The following is a 26000-nucleotide window of genomic DNA, read 5'->3' on the forward strand; positions in this document are numbered from 1 at the left end:
AAGTGATCTGTGGGGTATGAATGTGTTTATTTGTGGTCTTGCCTAGCGAAGGGACCAGATGTGGTCTTGCGGTAGCCCCCTCAGTGTCGGAGCCCACTGTGTTGTGGGTCCAACCACTAATGCCTCTAGGGTTTCCATACTTTCGGTTCCCTCCGGGTGCATCCAGTTTCCAGGAGCTGTGGGATGTATTGCCCCACTTTTGCTCTGCTATGCTGCATCACTCTGTTATGGTGGTGCCAGAAATAGCAAAATGGCTGCAAACCCTTGTGTTCGCCAAAATCCCTGAAAATCGCACTTTCCAACGCCAAATCTGCCACGCCTGTTGTCAGTGGTGTAACAGAGCTCTCACTACTGAAATGTGTCACTGGGCTCCACAACCATTGAAAGTGGAGTGCAGAAGGAAAAAGCAGTGCTTTGTTAAATGAAACTCCAATATTGCTTTAAATCACCTTTTCTTTGCCGCTGAAACTTCAGAATGCCGGTACAGAACACCTTTCAAATATTCAAAATTCTCGCTGGGTGCTACAATTCACTTAGTTTAAAGAATCACTGTGAACTTACAAGGTCTTGAAAGGCTAAGAACATAAAGAGATCTCCACAGCAAAAGTGGCCTGTCGGTGGATCTGTAAAAAAATCTCTGCAGCAGAGGGCTACTGTGATGACAGCTGTCAGGGGCTTTCTTGATTAAACTTTAACATGTTATAAACTAAAAGTCAAATGTTTGCAATATAAGAGGCCTGTTACTGATGGTAACTCATACTATAGTTTTTGATCCCACAGGTTCAAAATCTTGAATGAGAATTCTCTTTATTTGATACAACAAGTTTGTTTTGTGCTAAGGAAAAAGCCAAAAGAATTTAACAATTAAATTAAACCTGGCTGAAGCTGCAAAACTGGAATAGCAGGTTTTTCTCACAGAAGGAAGGCCTTCCCTCAGCAGACACTCACATGGAAGTGTTAATTGCTAAGTTGGGATAGAATTTGGTCTACAGAGGTAAAAGGAACAATGACCAGCTGCAGCAGGAAACTCAAAGTGTGAATAGGGTCGTAAATGGCCTCTGCCAGGAACAAACAAGGAGGAGACTGCTCCTGGACTGCAGGGAGACAAAAAGAGGCAGACCCAAGCAACCATCTGTGGCTGAACATTAACAAAGAACACTTTTTAAAAGACTTATAACTTACTAGTCAATATTTTGAGAAATATAAAAATGACAGAATTGTTAATTTAATTTCTGGCTGCACGTTTTAAGAGGTGGCAAAACCGTGTGACATGTTCTGGAAAGGAATGGCAAGAAATGTGATTTTACACAAAATGCATGACTGTTAGAATTGTGAACATGTACACACATGTCCCCATATTAAACACGCATATTTGTGGAAACTTGCATAAAAATTGAAAAGTGTGTTCATAGCGAAAAGGGAAAAATTATGTGTAAAAGGGAGACAAGATCCCACAGTTATGGGGTTTTGAGGAATAGCTGCTATATAAAATATGGCATCTGTATGTGTAATTTGTATAAAAGTGACTAATGTAGAAATGTGTATTTAAGATAAAATCCGATTTTGAGACCAGTGGCTTAAAGGAGGCCTCTAAGGATTGTAAAACAAATCATAAAACCTGACATCACCCAGCCTTGAGCCAATCACTCAAATTGCAAAGCGGAGATGAAGTATTGACCCTATCCCAGCACAAAGGGGCAAGCTTAGAGAAGCCGGCCCACACACCCCGTCTTATGTCATTTCATTAGCATAAAAAGAGACAGCTCACCAGACATAGGGACAGACAGAACCACTCCTGATGCTGGCGGAGCACCCTGCTGCTGAAATCTACATCTTCCTTGTATCAGACGCCAGAAACTTGGCAAAAGCAGAGGCCAATTGCATAGCTGAACTATTCTCAGCTAGGCCTTAAATTCTAGAACAGAACCCCAAAAGACTAGGGGAAGCATCATAATACAGCCGGGCTGTGCTGTCACTGCTTCCCTGCTGAATTGAAAGATTCTCCGAACCGAGAAGGGCAGATCCTGTCCAGCCCTGTGCCGTGCTTTGACCAGAGCGCCTTTCTGACCCTGTACAGTCCGATGTGCCTAGCTGTCAGTCCCTGATAGGTCCAGAATCCTGACTGTCCCATTTAAAAATGTATCCAGTGAGTATAAATAGGAAGAACCGTGTTATATAGCATATGTACTTTGCATAGTCTTGTCCCTAGCTTATACCCATCCTATCTTTCATTTAGAAACAGTATTGTTAGAACTATCTTTGCACGGACTCTTCTCTCACGTGTTCCTAACCCTAACTTCCTATTGATTGATTAAGAAAGTAATTCCCAAACCAAACAGAAAGCAGAGTATCACACCCGAATTGTTATGATCGGCCGTAAATGACCTTCCTGTGTGGCATTCTACTTTTTGGTAGTCTTTAATATAGTGTAAGCAAACCCATTTGTCATTTTTAAAAGTGCATTCCTGTTTTCAATTCTCACGCCTATTTTACAAAAACGACCTTCACTAAAACCTCTGTAACTCGCTCAGTTTTTGTGATAGAAACTAAATGTCAACTCCTACTTGTAGCTAACATCTGTACCTAGCCATAGAACCCAACTCAGTGCGATTCTCCCGTTATCGCGAATATTGCGGACTGAAAAGTTTGCCGTGCATTTTCATTTTGAGAAATGTTTACTTGTGTAAAATAGCTCTAAACTGCTTCCAACTTGGATTTTAAGATTTCAAATGTCTTTGCGTTAAATCATTGCTTGTGTTTGCGTGCAACTATTCAAAGCTGCTCCCATAAGAATTTAGAGTAATTTGGTATTTTAGACCATATTTGGTGTTTTTGCCCAGTTTATTCTAAAGATTTTGAAAGTCATTCTGACAGTTGAAAATCCCACTTCGTTTTTCTCTTTCTGTGTGTGAAGGGGGAAGTGAGACACTGTTGGACCTGTACATTCCTGAATACCTGCTCTCTCCTCCTATCTCTTTGCATTACCTATTGGGGGGTTGAGAAGTGTCACAGGGGGGAATTTCTAACCATTGTGCTATCTGATCTGAAACCAACACAAAAGTATTATTTTCTGTGCTACATTTGCTTGCTCATAACTTCGTCCCAGTGTATTAAAGACATAATTCTGTGTTCTGTCACCCCATTAGTGATTGTTGTTTACCTATTAATATATATATTCTGTTTTTGATCTTAACTAAGTAAATAAATATTCCCTTTTACAAAACAGCCTGATTTCTGGTCCAGTGTGACCCTGGGTATTCTTAAATAAGGGGTGAGATACGAGTGGTACATCTTTCAAATAATTGAATCCATATATCAAATATGTTTTTCCATTGCGCTGTACACTAAGCCGGGAGCAGAGTGTATCGCCTGATTGAAATCCTTAACAGAACTGTCCCCTATAGTTATCATGGTAAATTGAGGGTGTGAGCTTGGTGTTTAACAGCAGGCAGGGATTGAGCAGTTTTGTAGAATTGGGTGTTTCGTGGTGGTGGTCCAGGCTCTCAGGTGGGGTCGCGGTAACACCTACGGGTCTTTCCCTGCCCAGTGGGAGTGCTCCGATGTGTCAATTTGCGCTGGGCAATTTGGATTGGATCTGGCATCGTTCGTGCACCAACAGGGCTTTGTGCACCCCTTACGGTTTAGGGGTATGTTGGTAAAGGAGCTCCTTGCACAAATGAGTGCGTATTTTGGCAATCTTAATTGGCTGGTGCCAGGAATCACAGGTCCGGGCCGGTGGTATTTGATGGTGGTCTCGGTGCGTAGTGTTGGAGGGGGGTATCCTCCCCGATCGAGGCCAGTCAGCAGTCTACTGATGCTTATGGAGGCATCCAGTGAATTGGGCCCTGCCGTATGGTGCGGGGCTAGTGTGTCAGTGCTGACAGCCCTCAGTGTCCCCTTCACAGTGGGATTGTGTGTTGTGGGCCGGGCGGTGTGAGCAGGATTCGGGCTATTTTGCCGGGTGCTTGTGAGTCTCTGCTGACCTCTGCGATCATGCAGTTCAATTGTTCCCCTGACACCGAGGTGCCGGCAGTATGGGGGGTGTTTGGTACGTGCTGTTTTTCTGCTCCAGTCCCCCGCTGCCTCGCCTCAGATGTTCCCGCTCGAGTGCTGTCCTCTGGGCGGTCCGCTGGGCTTGAAGTCAGAGACCTGCGTGTTGCAGGTTCGGTGGTTCGCCTCCATGGTTCCTGGGCCCCAGTCCGGTGCGCGCTTTTGTGGCATAGGCCGTGGGTGCTCCCGCCTCTCGTTCTCGGCGATCCAGGAGCGGCACGTTGCAGGTGGTGCGCTGCGCTGCTTAATGTTGTCCTCCACTGCTGGGCCGATGTGGGATTACTTCAGGGTTATTCGCTGTGACGTACTGGTGGGTGAAGAAGTGGCGGCTCTGCCGTTCGATTCCTGTGCGGGGCAATGTTCTGCGCGATCCCTCGCTTCAGGGAAGGCGTTTCAAGTTGACGGCGCCATTTTATGGGACGCAGGGGCTCCGCTTGAAGCGGGCGCAGCAGTTGTTCCCCGTCCCCGATTTTCGTTGGGAGGCATACCGGGCGACAGGGGAAGGGTTCTTCTTTCTGTTACTGCCTTCAGGCATGGAAATCTAAGTTTTTATCCGCTGCAATAGGATCTAAAGTAGGATCTCGGCCACCAACCCCAGAGGTAACGTTATGAATGCAGTGATGGTTGTATTCCTCCTACCAGGGACTGCTTGACACAGTCATGTATGGATTAGACAAATACCTGATGGGATGAATTTTCTACAGGAAGGAAACTGAACAAAGTACTCTTTATCCTTATTTGAAAGCCACCCCTACACAATGGAGTAGTAATCACTTTGCCAAATTGGCTTTGCCAACTTTCAGTCTGAACTGAAAAGGGTCAGGGTTGGCTGGTTTGTTCAGGCAAATGTTGGCGAGCTTGTGAAATCCCACTTTCGCTTCATACAACGCACCATTTTATTATTTCTATTCATGCACAAAAACATTATTCCAACTGCAGTTTTGTTTTCTATGGAAAACTCCTTAAAATAGAATTTTACTTTTTAGCACCCCATCAATGCAGAACTCTTTTGAAAAATTGAATGGCCCCATTACCCCTCCTTACCCCTCCTAAGTTTAAAAATGATTCGCACACCTGGAATTTGCATCACCTGGATGATGTAGTGCTTTATAAAAATGCATTTTTATTTGATCGCGTGAAGTTTATTAAAATAACTACTTCACCTTAATTATTTGAAACACTGTGTGAACATTGACTCTCGGGTGGTAATGCCCCGACTCTGAACCAAGCACACATTAAATTGCCTCACGGATTTCACTTTCAAATATAAAATGATGCATTGGAAATGCATTTTTTAAAATAATATTCTTGACATCTTAATTGAAAAGTAAGACTTTTTCTGACTCACTGAGACCCCTCGATGCATAATAAAATACACATGTTCTCCCCTTTTAACGATACCCATTTTATCAACCTCTGTAGGCAGCGTGTCTGAGATGGCCATTCTATGGATTTGAACTTGATGCACAGAGCTCTGTAGCGTAGTCATTAGCCCATTGAGCTACCTTACATCATTGCTATGTTTAATGTGATTTTTTTGTTATCTATTGTATGCGTCTAGTAGTTTCTGGCAAAAAAAAGAAGCGTGCTTGCTTATTCTGGTTTATAAATGTTAAAGGTGTTTATACCGCACACCGTCACCAATGGAATTGGTCCCCAGGTGCTCGGGCGGATCTGTAAAACAAGAGGCGGGCGGGTAGCGTTAGTCTGGTGAAGGGGGAGTTGGGAGTGGGAGAAGTGGTGTGCTGTTGGCGGATTCAATTCGGTTTTCACCGTGTGCTGAGCTTTGGTGTGAGTATCGGACCAATACGAGACCTCGTGTGCTGTTGGTGTGGTTTACGTGTTGTTTGCTTGCTGTCGTTGCGGTGTGGTAAAGTGCGTGAATTTTTCTGGTCGAGAAATGGTTGTGTGGATTTTCGGGTGCATTAGGTAAGCAGAGATTTGAGCTTGGGTTAGTTGGTCATATATCCTAGGCCATTGCAGGTCTTGTTCTATGTAACTGGCTTTCCTGTAGGTAAATTTAGTTGCCACTTTCCTTTCTTGTCCATCTATCTGTTGTGAGTGTTGGAATGGCGCATTCCTGGCTGTGTTTTGTTTGGATTTAGTGTAATGGGACGGGGTGTGTCTAGTCCCCCTGTCTTGTATTGGTGCTGTAGTTTAACAGTTCCCTACTCCCTTGCTATCTATTTCTGTCGGTGGCCGTTTGGTGCTTGTGTGCAATTCAGGCCAGGGTGCTATTGATGATCGTCCTTGTCCTTATACTGGGATGCATGTTGGGCAAAGTCTGACATGTGCTTATGTCCTCTTGAAGGAATTGTTCCTGTAAGAAAAGCTCGATGTAGGGTGGTTGGTATGATCGAGGGAAGAGTAAGGTTGCATGTGATGTACGTCAGATCAGGGGACCTGTGCTCCCTGCTGGATGTGAATATCTACATCGCAAAAGGCCTGTGATACCTTATGGTTTGCAGGGGGGGTCACAACTGGGTCGTTGAGTTGTTTAATTCAATATGCATCCGGACAATACATCCCAGTCCCTGTGGCCCTAAGCATGTGTGGACCTTGGCGTGCTGGCTGGTGTGAAGAGTAGGGTGAGGATGATCAGGTGGTATGGCATGATTAGGAGGGACCTGCTATTATTAAAGGGTTGAGTGTCGAGGTTCCTTGGAGTCGGCTAGGGTACGAGCTTGAGGTTAAATCTGTTTGAGGATATAAAGGCAGAGGGCTAGTGTTTGTGTCCTGGACCCAGGGTACAGGGTCCAGGCACACCTTTGCTGGGGGTCACACAGCTGACCCACTGGGTGCAGGGATCACCCTGTTTGACCATGAGCACACGGTTGGATGGTGGTCTGGGGGCACCCAGGCCATTGCACACACAACCAGAGTTGCCCAGCAGGGGCTCTGGGACACGAACGCAGAGTTACTTAGCAGGGGCTCTGCTAATCTGCTAAAACGGTGGGGGACATCGGGGACAGCATTGCCCAACAGGGGCACTGTCTGGCTAGAGGGCCCTGCAGGTTAAGCCCTCTGCCTGCTACCCAGCCCCAGCATTGGGCTGCTCGAAGAACGACACAGCAGGCAGGAGTCCGTTGGTATCGACCGACGAGCTGGAAACGGCTCATCCCTTTTATTCATGTGGTCACTTGGTCACAGCACTTGACATTAGCACGAGCCCTGGGAGGGACCATTATCCCAAAAAGGGTGGCACATCACACACAACAACGGACACCACAATAAACCAAAAGTCATGAACAGTAATGCTGGCTCCATTTTTGGGAGTCATTGGTTGGAACAAGGAATCAGGCACTTTGCTCAGTGTATGTTTCCTGGTTGTAACTGCCTGAGTCTTTCTGTATGTGTTGAGGGTGACAGTAAGAGTTGGTGGACTGCTGGTGGCACGTTGGTAGTTCTTCCAACTTTTAAGGGACCCTTTATTAATATGGGGTGAGTGGAACCTCAGCCACTGAATAACACCATTGTCAGCTACTGGCACCATATAGTACAGGACGACAAAATGCAGGAGCACAGCTTTTAACAGTTCCCCTTTGAGCATATACATGACAAGCAGGTGCATTGCATCAAAATGCACATCACTGAGTCTACTTTAAGCATGATCGGAGCTGCAGGAGACCAGTTCATAGTTGCACAAGTATCCGTTCTGGACAGTCAAACTCACAGTTCAAGGGCCGGCAAAGCCATGCCTGGGGGCACCAGGGGCCACATCAGCCTAGTCCATGGAGAGTGGGGAATGCAGCATCGTAGCACTGGTGGTAGGGTGTCTGGCCACTCATTTCACTTCCCCTTCCAGGCAGGGGCACTGTTGGCATAGGAGGGCGCACAAGCACTCTCTAGAGCTGCAATCCTCATGTGCTTCTGCATTGGGGCACGTGGCCAAAGTCCAGTTCTTCACTTTGTTGCCAAAACTCTTGAAGCCAGGCACACACCCTTTCTTGACCAGCTTTCTGGCACACAGCCCGGCTCGTTGCAGCACATTGGAAGTGCCTGGGGCCCATAAAACTGTGAAGGCCAAAGGGGCAGACGGAGCCGTGCTGCAGAAGGCAGTTGATTGACTGCAGTTCAAGTGTGAGCTACAGAACACCTTTGGCTGTGGAGAAATTCTGCATGACTTTTAAGAAGGCTTACCTACTTTCTGGTACAGCTGGTGGAGGAGAGGCTACAGTGACTTCTGAGCTGTTTGAGCTGCTCTTGAAAAGCGGAGCGCGGCCCATGTTAAAGGAGGAAGTTCTTTTGCCATGAAGTAGCTGTGTTGCTGTGCTAGTGGGTGCTGCGTGGGTTGGAAACTGCCAAGAGAGGAGCAGAGAACAGTCAGCTGGTGGAGGTATCGAGCAAGGGGTTTGAGGCAGATTGCTTCCTGTTGTGTCAGAGCAAAGACCCTGTTGAAATTATCTGTTGTGCTGTTGTGACTGTTGGAGCTGGGAGCTCTGTCCCGTGCCGCAGTGGACCTGAGCTGATGACGTAATGGAGGGTTCCTGTGGTAATGGTGATCATAGATAAGGGGATGGAGTCACTGTTATGAGCGTTTGCTCAAACAGAAGTGAATAAACAAGAGAGTCTAGAACCCAGCAATGTCACAACGTTTCTGAACGTGTGTCGTTTATCCTAAGGTTCTTTCTTCAGAGAAGCAGCAACGTTTGCAGTAAGGATGGCGCTGCAAGAGAAGTGCCAAAGCACCGAGTACTTCACGCAAATGGCTTCAAGTGAAGTGGCGTCGACTAGTGCCGGTGCAAGCGTGATGAATAGTAATGAAAAGGAGGTTTGGTGAGCAGAGGTTGGGTGCGCAGAGGGTGACCTGGCCAAAGAAGGATAATGCGACCCATGAAGAGGGGGGTGCGGCGTGGCTCAGAGAATAATTATCGTACAAGTAAGTCCTTGACGAAGAGGGCTAAGAGTACTGAGGAGGAAGTGAATCCCTATAAAAGCAAGAGGGACAATGAGGCAGGTCAATAACTGCCTGTAAGGTACCGTGCAAGGGTATGTAAAAACTGTTGTCATTTCCGAAGGAAGCGGAGAAGAAGGAAGTTTATTCAAATCCAAGTTTTTCTCAATATGTGATTGTGTTTTAGAATTGCCAGGAAATTGTTACCTTTCTGTATTGCAGGAATTGGATCTGGATTTTTTGAGATTTTTTATAGATTTCAGTTGAGCAAAGAGAGGCAAAAGTGTCTTGCATGCACTACTCCTGTTAGTTTTATTTCCTAAGTAGCTGTGTTGTTCATAGAGTATAGGATAAGTTTAGTTTTGATGCAAGGCCTGTGGAACATTTAACAGTTGGTTGAAATGAGTCACTGTGATGTGTCTGTGCACTGGATGGTTAAGGGTTTTATGTCTGGTGTGCACTGAATGGTTAATGGTTTTATGTGGTGGCCTCTGTTTAGGAGATTTAGAGCTGCGAGTGTAGTGAGTTAGATACCATGTTTAGTTTTGCTGTTAACCGTTTCTTTCCACGGCTGGACTTTGAGAATAAATATAGTTAGTATGGACTGGCTAGGTTGTGTAGGGCATTGAGAAATTGAGTTTTGTGAAACTTGCCACATTAACTTTTGTTTTCACAAGTTGGACTTTATTATTTATGCATGGTGTGATATAATGTGAGAAATGTTTAGTGAGGATGTGTGCTTATGTCTGAAATGTAAATGTGTATGGTTGTGGTTGGTTTGTTTTGGCTCCCCTATATGGAGATGAGTAGTGTGGAGTGTGGTCTGTTGGCACAGGCGCCTTGTGGGGTGGCGACACCGGGACACTTTCCGTGTTTTCTGTTGGGTATTTGCTACCCGGGGGTTTGGAGTACCCTGCCGTGTGAAATAGGGCATATGTTGAGATGGCCATGAGCTGTGTCTGAATGGTAAATGTTTTTAGGGGGCCTGGAGTATGGTGACTGCATGGTAGGCATATGTACTGTGGGGCTGGTTGCCTGATGTCTGGGAGAATTGGAGTGGTATCCTATTGTTAGTTGTTGATGTTGCTGCCTCACCCAGTAGAAAAAGGTAGAAGCATTCTATGGTGCAGACATTTGTCCCACTTTGTGAGGACGGTTGTGGGGTCTGTGTGGGTGTGTTGTTGTGAGTTCTAGTCAAAAGTTGAGGGATGTGCGTGTGTTGGGACTGTGCGTTTGTAGGGTGTATGTCTCTTGATTTGTGGGCGTTGTTTTGTTGTTGTTGAGGGGGAAGATATGTTGTGATTTAGTCTTCCTTGCACCCTGCCTTGAATGCATGGACTATTGTGAGTGATTGATGTAGAATACAGAGTTAGAGAATGTTGTGTTACGAGTGGGTTTCATAGATGTCAGTTGAGAGGATGTGACTACTGAGAGATGATGCTGGTGAATGTTTTCTGCCCCTTATACTTACCTGACTCACTGTACTTGGTCTAATGTACCTAGAACTAAGTAAAGAAGTTGTCTGTTTTTTCCAAGATGTCAGAGTCATTATTGGCCAGGGACTCGCCACAACACCTCTCTCCTCATGCTTAGTAGCTCTGCTGACAGGAGCACAGCACATCCACCACCGGTTGGCCCGGGATCACATTTTGGGGCCTGCCAGCACAGCACGACACAGGCAGGGAGCAACACCTCACCTTTCCACACAATTATCTTGAGCTCCGACACAGAGCGCTTCACATTTCACCGCTGCTGTCCCAGGACACCAGGGGCATCAACTATTAGCCGCAGGCTTACACTGCCACTGGCAGGGGGGGCAGGCTGTGCACTTCTCATCTTTTCTCCTCCAGACTTATCTATCACGGCAGTGCTGCCAGCATCACCCTCAATGACGCGGCTGAGGGCGCGTCGCCTCTTTCAATCATCTCCTTTTGCCAAGCAGGGCACATGCAGCACGTGCCACAGCAGCATCAACCCCATGCGGGAGGCTGCATACGCGGCACTGCATGGTGCGGGCATGGACCACTCGTCGCCATTGTTGTGTCCTGGACCCAGGCACAGGGTCCAGGCACACCTTTGCTGGGGGTGACCCAGCTGAAACGCTTGGGTGCAGGGATCACCCCGTGGGACTGTGAGCACACAGTTAGATTGTGGCCTGGGGGGAACCAGGCCATTGCACCCACAACCAGAGTTGCCCAGCAGGGGCTCTGGGGATGAACACAGACTTACCCGGCAGGGGCTCTGCTAAGACAGTGGGCAACATCAGGGACAGCGTTGCCCAGCAGGGGCACTGTCTGGGTAGAGGGCCCTGCAGGATAAGCCCTCTGCCTGTTATGCAGCGCTGTTAGGCAGAAACCTGTGCAGTTCCCTCTGGGACCACTGCAAAAGATTTAAGACTACAGGTGTTTGGCAGTAAACCCACTTGGTAGCAGTCTGTACCACCCAGATTTACCTGGTAGCTGTGGCTGAGCAGTCAGACTTCCCTCAAGAAGAGTTAGGCAGTATATAGAGCATACATAATAGGTACAGAGGCACAGTAGTACAAGCAAACACTGACCAGAGCTAGGTATAAAAGTATATAATTATTTATTTAAAAGACACACTCATAAATTACACTAGCACAGAAAATGTAAGTAAGTCAAAACACAGTAACTATTACTTATATGTACATCCCTAGTTATTTGTTGGACAAGTCTAAGTTAACACCACTTATTTCCAAACAGAGGTGAGCGCTTAACGTTAGATGGCACTCCAACAAGTTAGTTAAAAAGGGGGGGAAAAGGCAGAAGTAATGAAAACATCAAGGTAAAACACTTTTCAGAGATTCACAGTGAGTTTAGAAAGGCAGTCTATTGAGGAGCAAGGAAGTTCGGTTGCCAGGCCAACTCTAGGGCAAGCCAGGCGAGAAGATGTCCAAGATCACACAATGTCACAAGTCTTTACAGGTGAGTAGAAAAGGTTTTACTAAGTTTAGAAAAGTTTAGTTAGGGTGTCCCAGGCTTACCCAGGGTCGAGAGCCGAGGGCTAAATCTACCCCGTACAATCGGTGGCAAGGGGAGCCGGGCGGAACACGGTACCTATAAAATGGAAAGGATCCTCCAGCGGTGGCAGTTGTTCCTGGTAGTGGGTGCAAGTCGTGGCGTCGTCCAGAGGAAGAGAAGATCTCGACGTGGAGGAAAGCTGAAGCTCGTTGCACTACCAGGGAAGAAACCAGCTGTGGAGTTTTCTGGTTAAAAAGGATGTTACCCCTCTTTCGCGGTTGAGGTAAAAAGTGGTATCCCGGTTGCCGGGGTGCTTGGCACAGGCAAGGCGGCCATGAGATGCTTCAGGGAGGCGGAAAGAAGACAGAAGCTGATTGTCCCCACCAGTCAAGGGAAGGAGACTCTCCCGGCTGGAGATCTCCTCTGTCGTTGGGAAAAGTGGTGAGACGGTTCCGCAGGGCTCCACCGGTGGTGTCGTCTTGGCAGGTCGGCTCGGATTCTCCCTCTTCGGCTTCTTAGGTCCTGTGGCGACTTCTGAAGAACCAGTCCCAAAAACCCTGCTTTTATGCAGCAAACCCCCATTCATACAGCCTAGCTGTCACTCAAACATGCTAAGTGGTGAGCAGGGCGGCTCACCACTTGGGCCAATCACACCAGAGTGCGACATGAGTTGGCAAGGCAACTCAGTCCAGGGTGCCTAAACCCCCCCCACCCCGTGTGGTACCCAGACACAATGGCACCACTTTGGAGGGCTTCTGTGCAGAAGCCCGCCAAAAGTGGAACAAAGGCTCGACTCGGGTTCAGGGTTACTGAAGTGAACCTAGATGCCATTTTGGCGGCGAGTTCTGGCAAAAAATCCCAACCGGTGAATTTATATTGAATAAATAAACCGGCGGTATCTTTAACATTGCACCAAAAAGTGGTGGATTAAAGTCAATGGGAAATCCCATTGGGAAATATTCCGGTGGAATATTTCCGTGGTATCCACTGCCACCAGCCAGAAACTCGGCGAGGGGGGACGGGCCAGTACCCCCTCGACAACAGACCCAGGGGCAATCTAATTGCTCCTACCAGTACTTCCACAGTATGATGGTTTGTACTGGTTAAGTTCCTAAGTTAAGACTAGTAAAGTCAATGGTGACTTTACAGACCCAGGGAGACAGTAGTCAGTCCCAGGGTGTGGAGTCTATGTTTGGGGGTCTCTATGACACCCCCGTGTTACTGCACTGAGGGTGCTGTGTAACACACATTCAAAAACCAATGATAGCCTATGGGGAAAAAATACCCCATAGCCCATAAGACATAGCAAGTCACAGAAACACTCAAGTCATGCCCAAGAGTGAGGGTAAAAGAGTCTCACTCTTGGAAGGAGAAAAAAATAAACCCCAAAAATCCAGCAAAGCTGCTTGGGGACTCACTAGGTTAGGAAATTCAGCCTAAACAGAGAATTCTCCCTAACACTCGCCCCCCCAGACTAAGGGACAGGAGGATTTAATCCACTCCTGGATGAACCTCATACCTCTAGTCGATGACATACATCCTAGAGAGTCCATCAGCATTTTGATGGTGACACCCTGACCTGTGCTCAATGGTGAAATCAAACCCTTGGAGGCAGATTGACCATCTCAATAGTTTTGGATTTTCCCCTTTCATTTGCATTAACCATCTCAAGGGTTGGTGGTCAGTCTGAATGACAAAAGTAGAACCATACAAGTATGGCCTAAACATTTTCAGTGCTCACACAATAGCAAAGCATTCTCTTTCTATTGTTGCCCACCTTGTTTCAGGATCCTTCAGTTTTCTACTGATGAAGCAAATGGGGTGATCCCTACTCTTCTCATCCAGTTGGCACCTAAGAACTGCACCTATACCTACATTGGAAGCATCAGTTTGTACAATGAAAGTTTGGTGGTAGTCAGGAGCTCGGTGTACTGGAGCTTGGCAAAGAGCTTTCTTCAGGTTTTCAAAGGCCTGATTGCATTCCTCATTCCATTTGACATTCTTAGGGAATTTTGGAGAGGAGATCACATTCAGAGAAGAAGCTATGGTCCCATAGTTCTCAATGAAATTCCTGTAATACCCAGTGAGGCCTAAGAAGGCTCTCACCTGGGTCTGATAAGTAGGTGTTGTCCAATTTTGCACAGCTTCAATCTTGCTGAGCAAAGGCCTTATCTCTCCACCTCCTACCTCATGTCCAAGGTAGACCACTTTACTCTGTCAAATTTGGCATTTGCTTGCCTTTATGGTCAGATTGGCCTGCTCAAGAGCCTGCAAAACATGTCCTAAGTGGGTCACATGTTCCTCCCAGGAGTGGCTGAAAACTGCAATGTCATCCAAGTATGCCATGCAGAAGTCCTCCATCCCAGCTAGAACTTAGTTCACCATCCATGGAATGTTGCAGGTGCATGTTTTAGTCCAAAAGGCATAACCTTGAATTGGTTTAGGCCAACTGGGGTAGAAAATGCAGTTTTCTCCTTGGCATGGTCTGTCAGGGCTATTTGCCAATAGCCTGATGTAAGGTCCAGTGTGCTGAGGTACTTGGCTGCACCAAGTTTATCCACCAACTCATCTGTCCTTGGCAAAGGGTGGGCATCAGTCTTGGTGACTGCATTAAGAGCTCTATAGTCCACACAGAATCTCAACTCTTTGGATCCTGCCTTTGGTACTAACACCACTGGGCTAGACCATGGACTAGTAGAGGGCTCTATTACCCCGAGATCAAGCATCTTCTTGACCTCACCTTTGATGTGGGTTCTGACATGTTCTGACATTCTGTATCCTCTGCTTTTGACTGGCAGACAGTCACCAGTGAGTATATCATGCTGTCCCCAAGGGGTCAAGCCTGGTGAAAGTGAGAACAGAGGGGCAAACTGATTTAACATAGCTTTGCACTCCTCCTGTTGCTCAGGGGTCAGATCTGAAGAGAGATTAACTCCTTCAACCTTTTCGTCCAAAGGTAAGCCTCTTAGGAGGTCAGGGAGAGCTTCACTCTCCTCCTCCTCTTCTAATGAACCTAGAAGCAAGGCTCCTACTTCTGGTCTAGAGACATGGGCTTTGAGGCGGTTGGTGTGTAAGACTCTGGGAGCTTCCCTGGGTTTGCCCAGATCCACCAGATAGTTGACCTCTCCAAGTTTTCCCACAACCTTGAAGGGTCCCATCCATTTGTCTTGCAAGGCCCTCTGCCTTGTTGGAAGCATAACTAGAACTAGCTGGTCTTGAGTAAACTCAACCATGTTAGCCTTCTGATCATGCCAATGTTTGATCAGAGCTTGTCCAGCTTTCAAGTTGTCACTTGCTTCTGCCATCATGTGTGACATTCTCCTTCGGAGACCTATCACATAGTCAGTCACTCTGACTGGCTTGGGGGAAGGAGCACTCTCCAACCCCTCCTTAATCAGGGCCAAGGGGCCTCTGACTGGATGGCCATAGAGAAGTTCAAAGGGAGAGTAACCTACTCCCTCCTGAGGGACTTCTCTATAAGCAAAGAGAAGGCATGGCAGTAAAAGGTCCCACTTCTTTTTAAGGGGTTCTTCTAAAGCACCTATCATGCTCTTCATGGTTCTGTTAAACCTTTCTACCAACCCGTTTGTCTGAGGGTTGTATGCGGTTGAGAACTTGTAGGTAACTCTGCAGGTTTTCCACATGGCTTTCATGTAGTGGGACATAAAATTTGACCCCCTGTCAGAGATCACCTCCTTAGGAAACCCAACCCTGGTAAAAATACCAAGGAGGGCCTTAGCTACAGCCGGAGCTGTAACAGTCCTCATAGGAATTGCCTCAGGTACCTAGTAGCATGGTCTACTACAACAAGGATAAACCTGTTGCCTGAGGAGGTTGGAGAATCAAGGGGACCAACAATGTCAATCCCTACCCTCTCAAATGGGACTCCCACAACTGGGAGAGGCACTAATGGTGCCACATTCTTGGAACCAATCTTACCAGAAGTCTGGCAGGTATGGCAGCTCCTGCAATATCTATCTACTTCAGCCCCCATCTCTGGCCAATAAAAGTAGAGAGAGAGCCTTTCCTTGGTCTTCTTGAAACTCAAGTGACCAGCCAAAGGAATCTAGTGGGCTAGTTGCAAGAACTGTTGTCTGTTCTCTTGGGGCACTACCAGGCGTTGGTAGGCTCCAGGTTCAGACCCAGTTGGTTCACTGTAGAAGAGGCCATCTTCCCAGTGTAAACTATACTTTCCAGGCTCTTGCCCATCAGCCTGAGAAGCTGCCTGTTGGCGAAGGCCCTCCAGAGTTGGACATTCTCTTTGTCCCTTACGAAAAGCTGACCTGCTGGGTCCACCTTCTGCCAGTAAAGACTGCAGCTCAGGATGGTCAGCCGGGTCCAGGTCTCCAATAAGTTCTGGGCCTCCTACTAGCTCTTCTTCAGAGTCTAGTTCAACCAGACAGGGTTGTACCTCCCTCTCAGCCTCAGCTGGTGGTGGAGTTACAGGTGTAACTTTGGACAACCTCTGGGAAGTCCTTGTTGGAAGCACGGGAGTGCTTGCTGTAGGTTTTTTTCTAGGAGTCTTGGGTTGCCCCTTTGCTCCTGATCTGGTAGTTACTGCAGTAAGTTGCTCCAGTGGAGAGGAGTGATTTAGTTGCTCCAGTGGGAGAGGAGTGATTTCTGTCATCTCCTGAGATAAACCTCGCAGGGCCTTCTCTCTTGCAGGTTTGGTGAGCTCCTGTAACCTTTTACTAGGAGGTCTGGGGGTATGTGACACAACTCCAAGAGCTTTCAGGTCATTACCCAACAGAACCCTTCCTGGTACTTCACATTGTATACTGACAGGTATCTTCACAGCCATATCATTACACTGGATGAGAACTGGTAACTGGGGACACATCTGCACAGGCCCTCCAGCTAACTTGGTGAGGCATTTGGGTGCCTTAGCAACATCCTCTGCCTTGAAAAATGATTCATCCACCACAGTTATGCTGGCCCCAGTGTCCCTGATGGCAGGAGTCTCCTGACCATTCACGTGGACACTGTCCTTATAATGCTCTTTAGTATTATCTGGGATAGAATTATTGACATCTAAATTCTGTTGTTCCCACAACCCCAGAGAGACTAAAGAAACACTGGCTGAGACTCCAGTGGGTTCATCAGCCAGTAGTAGAATGTTTCCACTTGCCATAGGGACTTCCTCCTCTGTAGCGAAGGCTAAGGAGACCAGCTGGATCCCTGAAGGTTTACCATTACATCTGGGATCTCCTTTCACATGGTCAGTAGCCTTACAAACATAACAGGATCCAAAGGTCCTTTGGAATGGAGGCTTGTTCTGACCTCCTTCTGGTTTGGCACCAGAAGGTATACTACTCTGCTGTGGTTTCCCAGGTGGCTTACCCTTATGGTGTGGTTTGGGGCCCTCTTTGGAATTGGAATTATTAGAATTCTCTTTGGAGTCTTTCTTAGGCTGTCTCCCCTCATCCTTCTTCTGAGTTACCCCAGAATCCTTGTGAGTAGCCCTGTTGGCAACCCACAAGTCAGCAGCCTTAGCTAGCTTTCTATGATCTAATTCCTGTGAATCAGCCAAGTGCTGTCTGAGCTCAGGAGAGCAGGCATCATAAATTGACTCCATCATTACAAGATTTCTCATTCCTTCATAAGTTTTCTTTGTAACCCTTAATCCATCCCTCTAAGTTTTTTAACCCTTCACACACACAGGTAGCCCAAGGGGTACCATCATGCTTTTTGAGACTTCTAAACCTCCTAAGATACTGGCAAGGGGTCTTCCCAAACCTAGCTATCAAAGCTAGTTTCACACATTCATACTCTTTCCTATCCTCCTCCCCCAACTCCATTACTGTATCAGTTGCAACAGGGGGGAGCCTAGAGAACAACCAGGTGAGTAACTCATTACCTGTGATGTTCTGGAGCCCATGATTATACTCAAACATAGACAACCAATCCAACACATCCAACCTAGGCTCATACATACCAATCAGTTCTTTAGGCATCCGGGGTCTTTTAGGACTGGAACTTCTAGAGGAGCCAGAGAGAGAAGCATTCTCAACAGACAATTTCTTCATTTCTAGCTCATACTTGAGCTCCATTTCTCGTAGCCATAGTTCTTTGTCAGTTTGAGTATTAAGTTTCTTGTACTCTAATTCCAGTTTCAGTTTCTCTAGTTCATAGTATTGAGGACTAAATGTGGGACCTGGCAAAGGTCCAGTAGGTACAGCTGGTAAGGCAGAGAGAGGCCTAGAGGGAACATCTATAGCAGTTTCATCTTCCTCTTCTGGTTCTGACCCAAGATCATCAATACTTTGTTAAATATCAATATCATTGCTGTTCTCTACATTTGCTGGAGTGGTAGGTTCCTCTGAACGATCATCCAGACTTTGGTTTTCTAACAACCTTTCTATTAGCTCCATTTTCTTTCCTTTAGTCATGAGATTCTTATGCTTACAGAGAACTCTTAAACAATCAGCAGTTTTTGTAGCAAGGGACTCTTGACTAAAACTTTCCATAGCAGACATGTTAGAAAATGACTTTCTTTTTGTGCTTAAGCTTTGTGGTTAGTTGCACTAAGGTATCTCAAAAGTACACTAAAGTGTATACTCAATACAAATCCCACCGCTGTACACCAGTGTTAGGCAGAAACCTGTGCAGTTCCCTCTGGGACCACTGCAAAAGATTTAAGACTACAGGTGTTTGGCAGTAAACCCACTTGGTAGCAGTCTGTACCACCCAGATTTACCTGGTAGCTGTGGCTGAGCAGTCAGACTTCCCTCAAGAAGAGTTAGGCAGTATATAGAGCATACATAATAGGTACAGAGGCACAGTAGTACAAGCTTACACTGACCAGAGCTAGGTGTAAAAGTATATAATTATTTATTTAAAATGCACACTCATAAATTACACTAGCACAGAAAAGGTAAGTAAGTCAAAACACAGTCACTATTACTTATATGTACATCCCTAGTTATTTGTTGGACAAGTCTAAGTTAACACCACTTATTTCCAAACAGAGGTGAGCGCTTAACGTTAGATGGCACTCTAACAAGTTAGTTAAAAAGGGAGGGAAAAGGCAGAAGTAATGAAAACAGCAAGGTAAAACACTTTTCAGAGATTCACAGTGAGTTTAGAAAGGCAGTCTATTGAGGAGCAAGGACGTTCGGTTGCCAGGCCCACTCTAGGGCAAGCCGGGCGAGAAGATGTCCAAGATCACACAATGTCACAAGTCTTTACAGGTGAGTAGAAAAGGTTTTACTAAGTTTAGAAAAGTTTAGTTAGGGTGTCCCAGGCTTACCCAGGGTTGAGAGCTGAGGGCTAAATCTACCCCGTACAATCGGTGGCAAGGGAAGCTGGGCGGCACACGGTACCTTTAAAATGGAAAGGATCCTCCAGCGGTGGCAGTTGTTCCTGGTAGTGGGTGCAAGTCGCGGCGTCGTCCAGAGGAAGAGAAGATCTCGACGTGGAGGAAAGCTGAAGCTCGTTGCACTACCAGGGAAGAAACCAGCCGTGGAGTTTTCCGGTTAAAAAGGATGTTACCCCTCTTTCGCGGTTGAGGTAAAAAGTGGTATCCCGGTTGCTGGGGTGCTTGGCACAGGCAAGGCGGCCACGAGATGCTTCAGGGAGGCGGAAAGAAGACAGAAACTGGTTGTCCCCACCAGTCAAGGGAAGGAGACTCTCCCGGCTGGAGATCTCCTCTGTCGTTGGGAAAAGTGGTGAGACGGTTCCGCAGGGCTCCACCGGTGGTGTCGTCTTGGCAGGTCGGCTCGGCTTCTCCCTCTTCGGCTTCTTAGGTCCTGTGGCGACTTCTGAAGAACCAGTCCCAAAAACCCTGCTTTTATGCAGCAAACCCCCATTCATACAGCCTAGCTGTCACTCAAACATGCTAAGTGGTGAGCGGGGCGGCTCACCACCTGGGCCAATCACACCAGAGTGCGACATGAGTTGGCAAGGCAACTCAGTCCAGGGTGCCTAAACCCCCTCCAACACCCCCTGTGGTACCCAGACAGAATGGCACCACTTTGGAGGGCTTCTGTGCAGAAGCCCGCCAAAAGTGGAACAAAGGCTCGACTCGGATTCAGGGTTACTGAAGTGAACCTAGACGCCATTTTAGCGGCGATTTCTGGCAAAAAATCCCAACCGGTGAATTTATATTAAATAAATAAACCAGCGGTATCTTTAACATTGCACCAAAAAGTGGTGCATTAAAATCAATGGGAAATCCCATTGGGAAATATTCCGGTGGAATATTTCCGTGGTATCCACTGCCACCAGCCAGAAACTCGGTGAGAGGGGGACGGGACAGTACCCCCTCGACAACAGACCCAGGGGCAATCTAATTCCCCCTACCAGTACTTCCACAGTATGATGGTTTGTACTGGTTAAGTTCCTAAATTAAGACTAGTAAAGTCAATGGTGACTTTACAGACCCAGGTAGACAGTAGTCCGTTCCAGGGTGTGGAGTCTATGTTTGGGGGTCTCTATGACACCCCTGTGTTACTGCACTGAGGGTGCTGTGTAACACACATTCAAAAAGCAATGATAGCTTATGGGGAAAAAATACCCCATAGCCCATAAGCACATAGCAAGTCACAGAAACACTCTCAAGTCATGCCCAAGAGTGAGGGTAAAAGAGTCTCACTCTTGGCAGGAGAAAAAAATAAACCCCAAAAATCCAGCAAAGCTGCTGGGGGACTCACTAGGTTAGGAAGTTCAGCCTAAACAGAGAATTCTCCCTAACCAAGCGCCAGCATCGCGCTGCAGGAAGTACGACACAGCAGGCAGGAGTCAGTTGGTATCGACTAAGGAGCCGGAAACGGCTTGTCCCTTTTATTCATGTGGTCACATGGTCACAGCACGTGACAATAGCACGAGCCCTGGGAGGGCCCATTATCCCAAAAGGGGTGGCACATCACACTAGTCAAGGTATATTTTTTATCTTATGAATAAACTTATTTTCACACAGTATATAATCAAAAAGCAGTTTTCTCAAATGATGGAAAATGATTCCTCGTATTTGTATCCCCTACCCACCTCTCAGCTTTTCAGAAAACCTACCCTTCTGCTCCTGAAACCCCCTCTTGACACGGGCTCCCCGCTTTGGCTGTGGTTTGACTCCTCCGTCATTGCTGGGTCCACATCCCTTAGAGTATTTTAACACTAAACCTCAATTATGAGAGGGGTAACTTTGCCACTCGTATTAGAGAGGCTTCACAGAGCACGGATGTGATGGGATGACTCACTTGTTGTGTAGGGCACTGGCGGTGTGTCGGATGCTGAAGAGGGCGCTGGGTTTTTGGGGTGCTGTAAAGGTGCCAGGGTTCTGTTGGTATGTTTGGTGGTGTAAGTAACTGAGACATTGAATCTATGATTTGCAATGGGATGAGAGGTGATCAGGGGAGTTGAGCAATTTACTGACGGAGAAGAAGAGAGGGTGAGACACAGTTTCCTTAGGGGGATCAATGTTGAGGGGCATAAGCAAGATGGGACATAGAGGGAGGAGTGGAGAGGCTGATGTGGGGAAGAGGAGGAATTGGAGAGTGGGTTGGGGAGGAGTGGATGGAAAGGATTGAACAGAGGGCAGGGGTTGTGTAACTAGGCTGCGCTTGGCTACTGTCGACGCTGACCAGGTCAAAGGAGTCTCTGGTGAGCAAAGTGTTTTTCTAGGCAATGTGGCGTCTCCTTTACATGTAATTCCCACTGTTTCCAGTACTGAAATTTGATTACCCAAATACCAACAATGTTTTTCATTATGTTCTACTTTTCAGACTGGATGAGATTTCTCAAAAACAGACAATTGAAAGTGCTCCTATTGTTTCAAAGCCAAAAAAGCCCGAAGGACTGGTAAGTCTTTTTTAACTGCAAAAACATGATGTAAAACAGAATCCATTTTGCAATGAATTCTCTACCCTCCCCATTTCTCTTTTCAGCACACGAGCAATCGTGTTTTACTGATTCATTGTCAATGTGCTTAAATCATGTCAGATGCACCATAATTTGACCTTCAAACATGATCCTCAGACATGACCGAGGTCTTTCTGTGATCCTCGTGTATCTAAACCAATAAAGTAACAGCATCTCAGTACATTTCAGCTGAAGTACCAGCTTTTCATTTGTCGAATACCTGCTCGGTACTGAGGACACAATTCATTTTGCAGCCATTACATTTTTCTATGAATGCTTCAGATTGTATTTGCAATGGTCAATGACAATGTTTTTTTATTTTTGTATTTAAGTGCATATGGTTGTATTAAACAACCTTTCACACTAAGCTAAATTAAAACAATGACACTGTTGGGGGATGTTGTGAAATGGATACATGCTTCACAGCAAGAGTCCAGACTTTAGGATAACAACTTCTCTTTCAGCCAGTGAGAGATACTCAAGGAAGAAATCCTCAGTCAACACGCCTATCGTTTCTGCACCAACTAGATTTTGACTAGTGGAAACTGTAGACCTCTTTGTTTTTGCAGAAAGTGTGTGTGTGTGAGGAAGTGTGTGGTGGCACAGCAAGGCCCATGCACTTGAGGCAGTGGCAGCGCCTGGTAGGTAGGCAGAGCAGCCACCCCTCCTTGCTCCCCCGTGGTACCCAGTGTGCCCCCAAAGCTTCCTGCATGGCTACTGCTCTGAATGAGCACCAGCCCTGGTTAAAAAAAAATAACCTCCCTCCGATTGGCACGCTGTGCCTAACGGGAGGGTGGGCCATTCACAGTTTTTAAAATAAAATTGATATCCGCACTGGCTGGCTAGTGAGCACCAGCCAGTGCTGAGATATTTTTTGTAAAAAGAGTGGCACACAGCCCTCTGTGGCACAGTGCACCATTCACAGGGTTGCCACAGCAGTGTTGTGGCCTGGCCGACCCCAGGTAAGTCCTTCCGGGTTGCACCTTCACCACACATGCCTACATTGAGCATGCTGCCTCATCGTGTTCCTGCCTGCCCTGGCCAGAAGAAGACCGAAGGCAAGTGTATGCATGTTGTGAGGGGTCAGAAATGTGACACGGAAAAGTAAAGATTTCTCAATGTTTGCCATTTATTAAATGAAAGAGGGGGGAGATAAACGCCCATCTTTCCCTACCCTAACGACAATGTCCCTACCTAGCAAACTAAACTAAAGAAAGGTGTCCGGAAATCTTTGACACTCACACTAATACATACAATAAAATAACACAAGGAACATTTGCCCATTTTCAATTCAATGCAATAATATAAAAGTTCAAACATAAATCTTTGAAAGTACTCCTTGTGATCAGGTTGGATAGCCTTCCCCTGGATCAATGTAGGAATACATTTTGGAGAAGTTCTGATTCAACAAAGTTCAGTGCAGTTAAACACAAAAGATCTTTTCCTTCAAATGCGACCTTCTGCTTGTTGAAGTTAATGTCTCTTCCGTCAACACTTGTTTCCACAAATCAAAGCAATTGGTGTCTTTCTCAATATCGTTCTTGGCAAAGCAAATGTCTCTCTCACAAAAAGTTCATAAATCAAAGCAATGGTTTAGCATATGACATTTCTTATTCAAATTGAATACTTTTGTCAGAATAGCACAGCATCTACTTGATGCCAAACTTCTTGCCACAATCATATTGCTTCAAACATCTTCTTTCCTGGTTTACTCGCCTGCCAGGATGTAAAACTCCTACAACTATACTTGAGCTTCGTGGCAATATTTGTTCCAAAATTCTCCACACCAGTATCCTATGTGAAGAGGGTTGAACATTACAGTCTCTTGACTCTTGGCAATGTGGGTTATAGCCCCCCCCCAGTTAGTGTCCCATATAAGGAGAGTTGTGCACCTGTTGCCTCTGTACTACTTCTTTGCAGCCCCTGGGCTGTTGGCAATGTGGGTTACAGGTTTCCGCCAGTTGGTGTCTCTGACAAGACAAATTGTGCCCGTGTTACCTTTGTATTACTCCTTCGCAGCCTCTGGGCTGTTGGCAATGCTTGTTACAAGATGCCCCCAATTTGTGTCCCATATACGGGGAGTTGCACCCTTTTCGCCTTTGTAACGCTTTATTCGTTCAGTATTCAAGTATAGTGCTTTCTGTTAAATGTCCTGCTCGGAGCGCCCCAGGGGTCACCTTTAGCATAAAGTAAACTCACTGGTGGTCTTTGGCGTCTCCGTTCCCCTGGCAGATGCTGCAGCGGACCTTCTGTTTTATGTCGGTGCCGGTTCCTGCGTATCTCTAGCAGTCTGCACACTGCCTCCCGGAGATCTGACAGCTCTGCCGGTCCTCTTTGTCATCCTGCATACCAGAGCACTGCCCATCAGGTTGAGAGCACATCTCCCTCTCAACTGGCCGCCTCTTCCCAACACGCTTGCTGCGTGTCGGGAAGAGAAGTGTAAAATATATAATAAAGGGCGCCTGGCTATGTCCTGATATGCCCAGGGGGGTAACTTGTAATAATGAAAAAAATCAGGATGATCGATCAAGACAGCAAGTTCTGGATTGATATATTTAATCTCAAAATAATAACATACTGATAAAAAAAAGTAAAAATGTATCAGTATGTTATTATTTTGAGATTAAATATATCAATCCAGAACCTGCTGTCTTGATCTCCCATCCTGATTTTTTTTTCATTATTACAAGGGAAGAGAAGTGTGTCAGCATCCTCATCCATTTGATTTAAGGAGGTCATTACTGGCATAGACTGATATTGCAACAGCTACATGCAGTTGATTTAAAATTACCATTATTGGCATAGATAGATTGTGCCTATCAATGCCAGTATCGGTCACTTTAAATCTTATGCATGTGATTTAAATGGGGGCGGCTCATCCACAGTGGGCCATCCCTCAGCTGTCTGTTGCAGCCAAAAGGGGCTCCTGGGCTGGCTTGAATTGTCAAGGGGAAACACGGTTTCCCTTTGACAATCCGTACAACAGTCATACATGTCCAATGGGCCATGCAAGGCTAGAGGCATTTTACTTCCCTCTGCCTTGCGTGGGCCATTGGGGATGCCTGCTGTGTTATGTAAGAAACTCATGGTGGCAGCACTAAAGACAGACAAGTGATCGCCGTTTAAGGGTGTTTATTAAACTTTATAATGGGCTAGATAAATGCCTAATCTAACCCTAAATCTATGATGGGAGCAAGTTACGACCCTCAAATAATAATGCAGTCCTAGTAGAGTCTAGTCAAATAAAATGGCTTATACTAACAAACTGATTGCCAATCCTTACCGCTAAGTGAGAAAATAGTGTTGGATAATGTTCACAAGAAAAGAAAGAAGTGTTCTCAAAATAAGTCGGGATGGTATAGCTGGGGTCTCCCTTCCCCACGTTTTCAGCATGGGACAAGGAGGGACTCTTGAGCACAGCCCACACCTTGCCTTCTCCAGCTCAAGCTTACAGTTTGTTTCCAAAATATCAGGACCCTCTGTGGCCAAATCTCTTTCACACAGTCTCTTGCATCAGAGGGCCTGATGTGCCATAAACGACAAAACAAAGTTTTTTTCAGTTAATCTTCACTTTGGCCGATTACTCTACATGCCTGAATCCCCCTCAGCTGGGCTCTGACCCTTTCTCACCAACGTTAGCCTCCCTCAGTCGGGTTCACTACGGCCTTTCATTCAAAATATCATCTGTAATGTTCGAGAGTCCCAATGTCTTTTTAAACAACCATTCACTGTGGACATTCCTCAGCCGGGTTCACACTTGTCGCCACAATGTTCACGGGTGTATCGTGTTTCACCCTGATTCGCAGGCATCCCTCAGCCTTCGCCAAATACACAGTCTACTTTACTTTATCACAATGCAGGATGTACTTTCCTTAGCTTTCCTCTTGACAACATGTCGAAGACTTTCAGTTGTACGAAGGGTTTGACTTGACCCTTCTATGACCACTTTGACACCTCACGACAGCCCCTCCTAGGGCCTGTTGGTATTTGTAGTTTCAACAATGCGAACAGCCAGCGTCTTTCAAATGAGTGCCTAGGTGGTGCCGGACCACTCTGCAGCTGGTCCTTCACTGGGTTTTCTTAAATGTTCAATACATACAAGTTCTTTGTTCAATTAATGTTGCTGTTTGTAACATTGAGCCCACCACAGTCTGGTTTACTATCAGCTCTCGCCTACTCACCGGCTGTGCTGAACTCATTGGCGTTTCTTGCCTCTGGAG

At 46.4% G+C, this 26000-nt stretch overlaps 1 protein-coding gene across 3 annotated transcripts in view; it reads left to right on the top strand.

The window, feature by feature from the left end:
• The window catches only part of LOC138468510 (formin-2-like), a 609148-nt gene that overhangs the window by 561317 nt on the left and 21831 nt on the right, over positions 1 to 26000 (top strand). For all 3 annotated transcript variants that reach the window (XM_069609015.1, XM_069609013.1, XM_069609014.1), the window contains one exon: positions 21645 to 21720. In XM_069609015.1, coding sequence (XP_069465116.1) covers positions 21645 to 21720 — 76 coding nt within the window. The remainder of the gene's footprint in view (positions 1 to 21644; positions 21721 to 26000) is intronic.

The sequence above is a fragment of the Ambystoma mexicanum genome, chromosome 4q (genome assembly GCF_040938575.1).
Source record: "Ambystoma mexicanum isolate Mex_15411 chromosome 4q, UKY_AmexF1_1, whole genome shotgun sequence".
Classification (NCBI taxonomy): Eukaryota; Metazoa; Chordata; class Amphibia; order Caudata; family Ambystomatidae; genus Ambystoma; species Ambystoma mexicanum.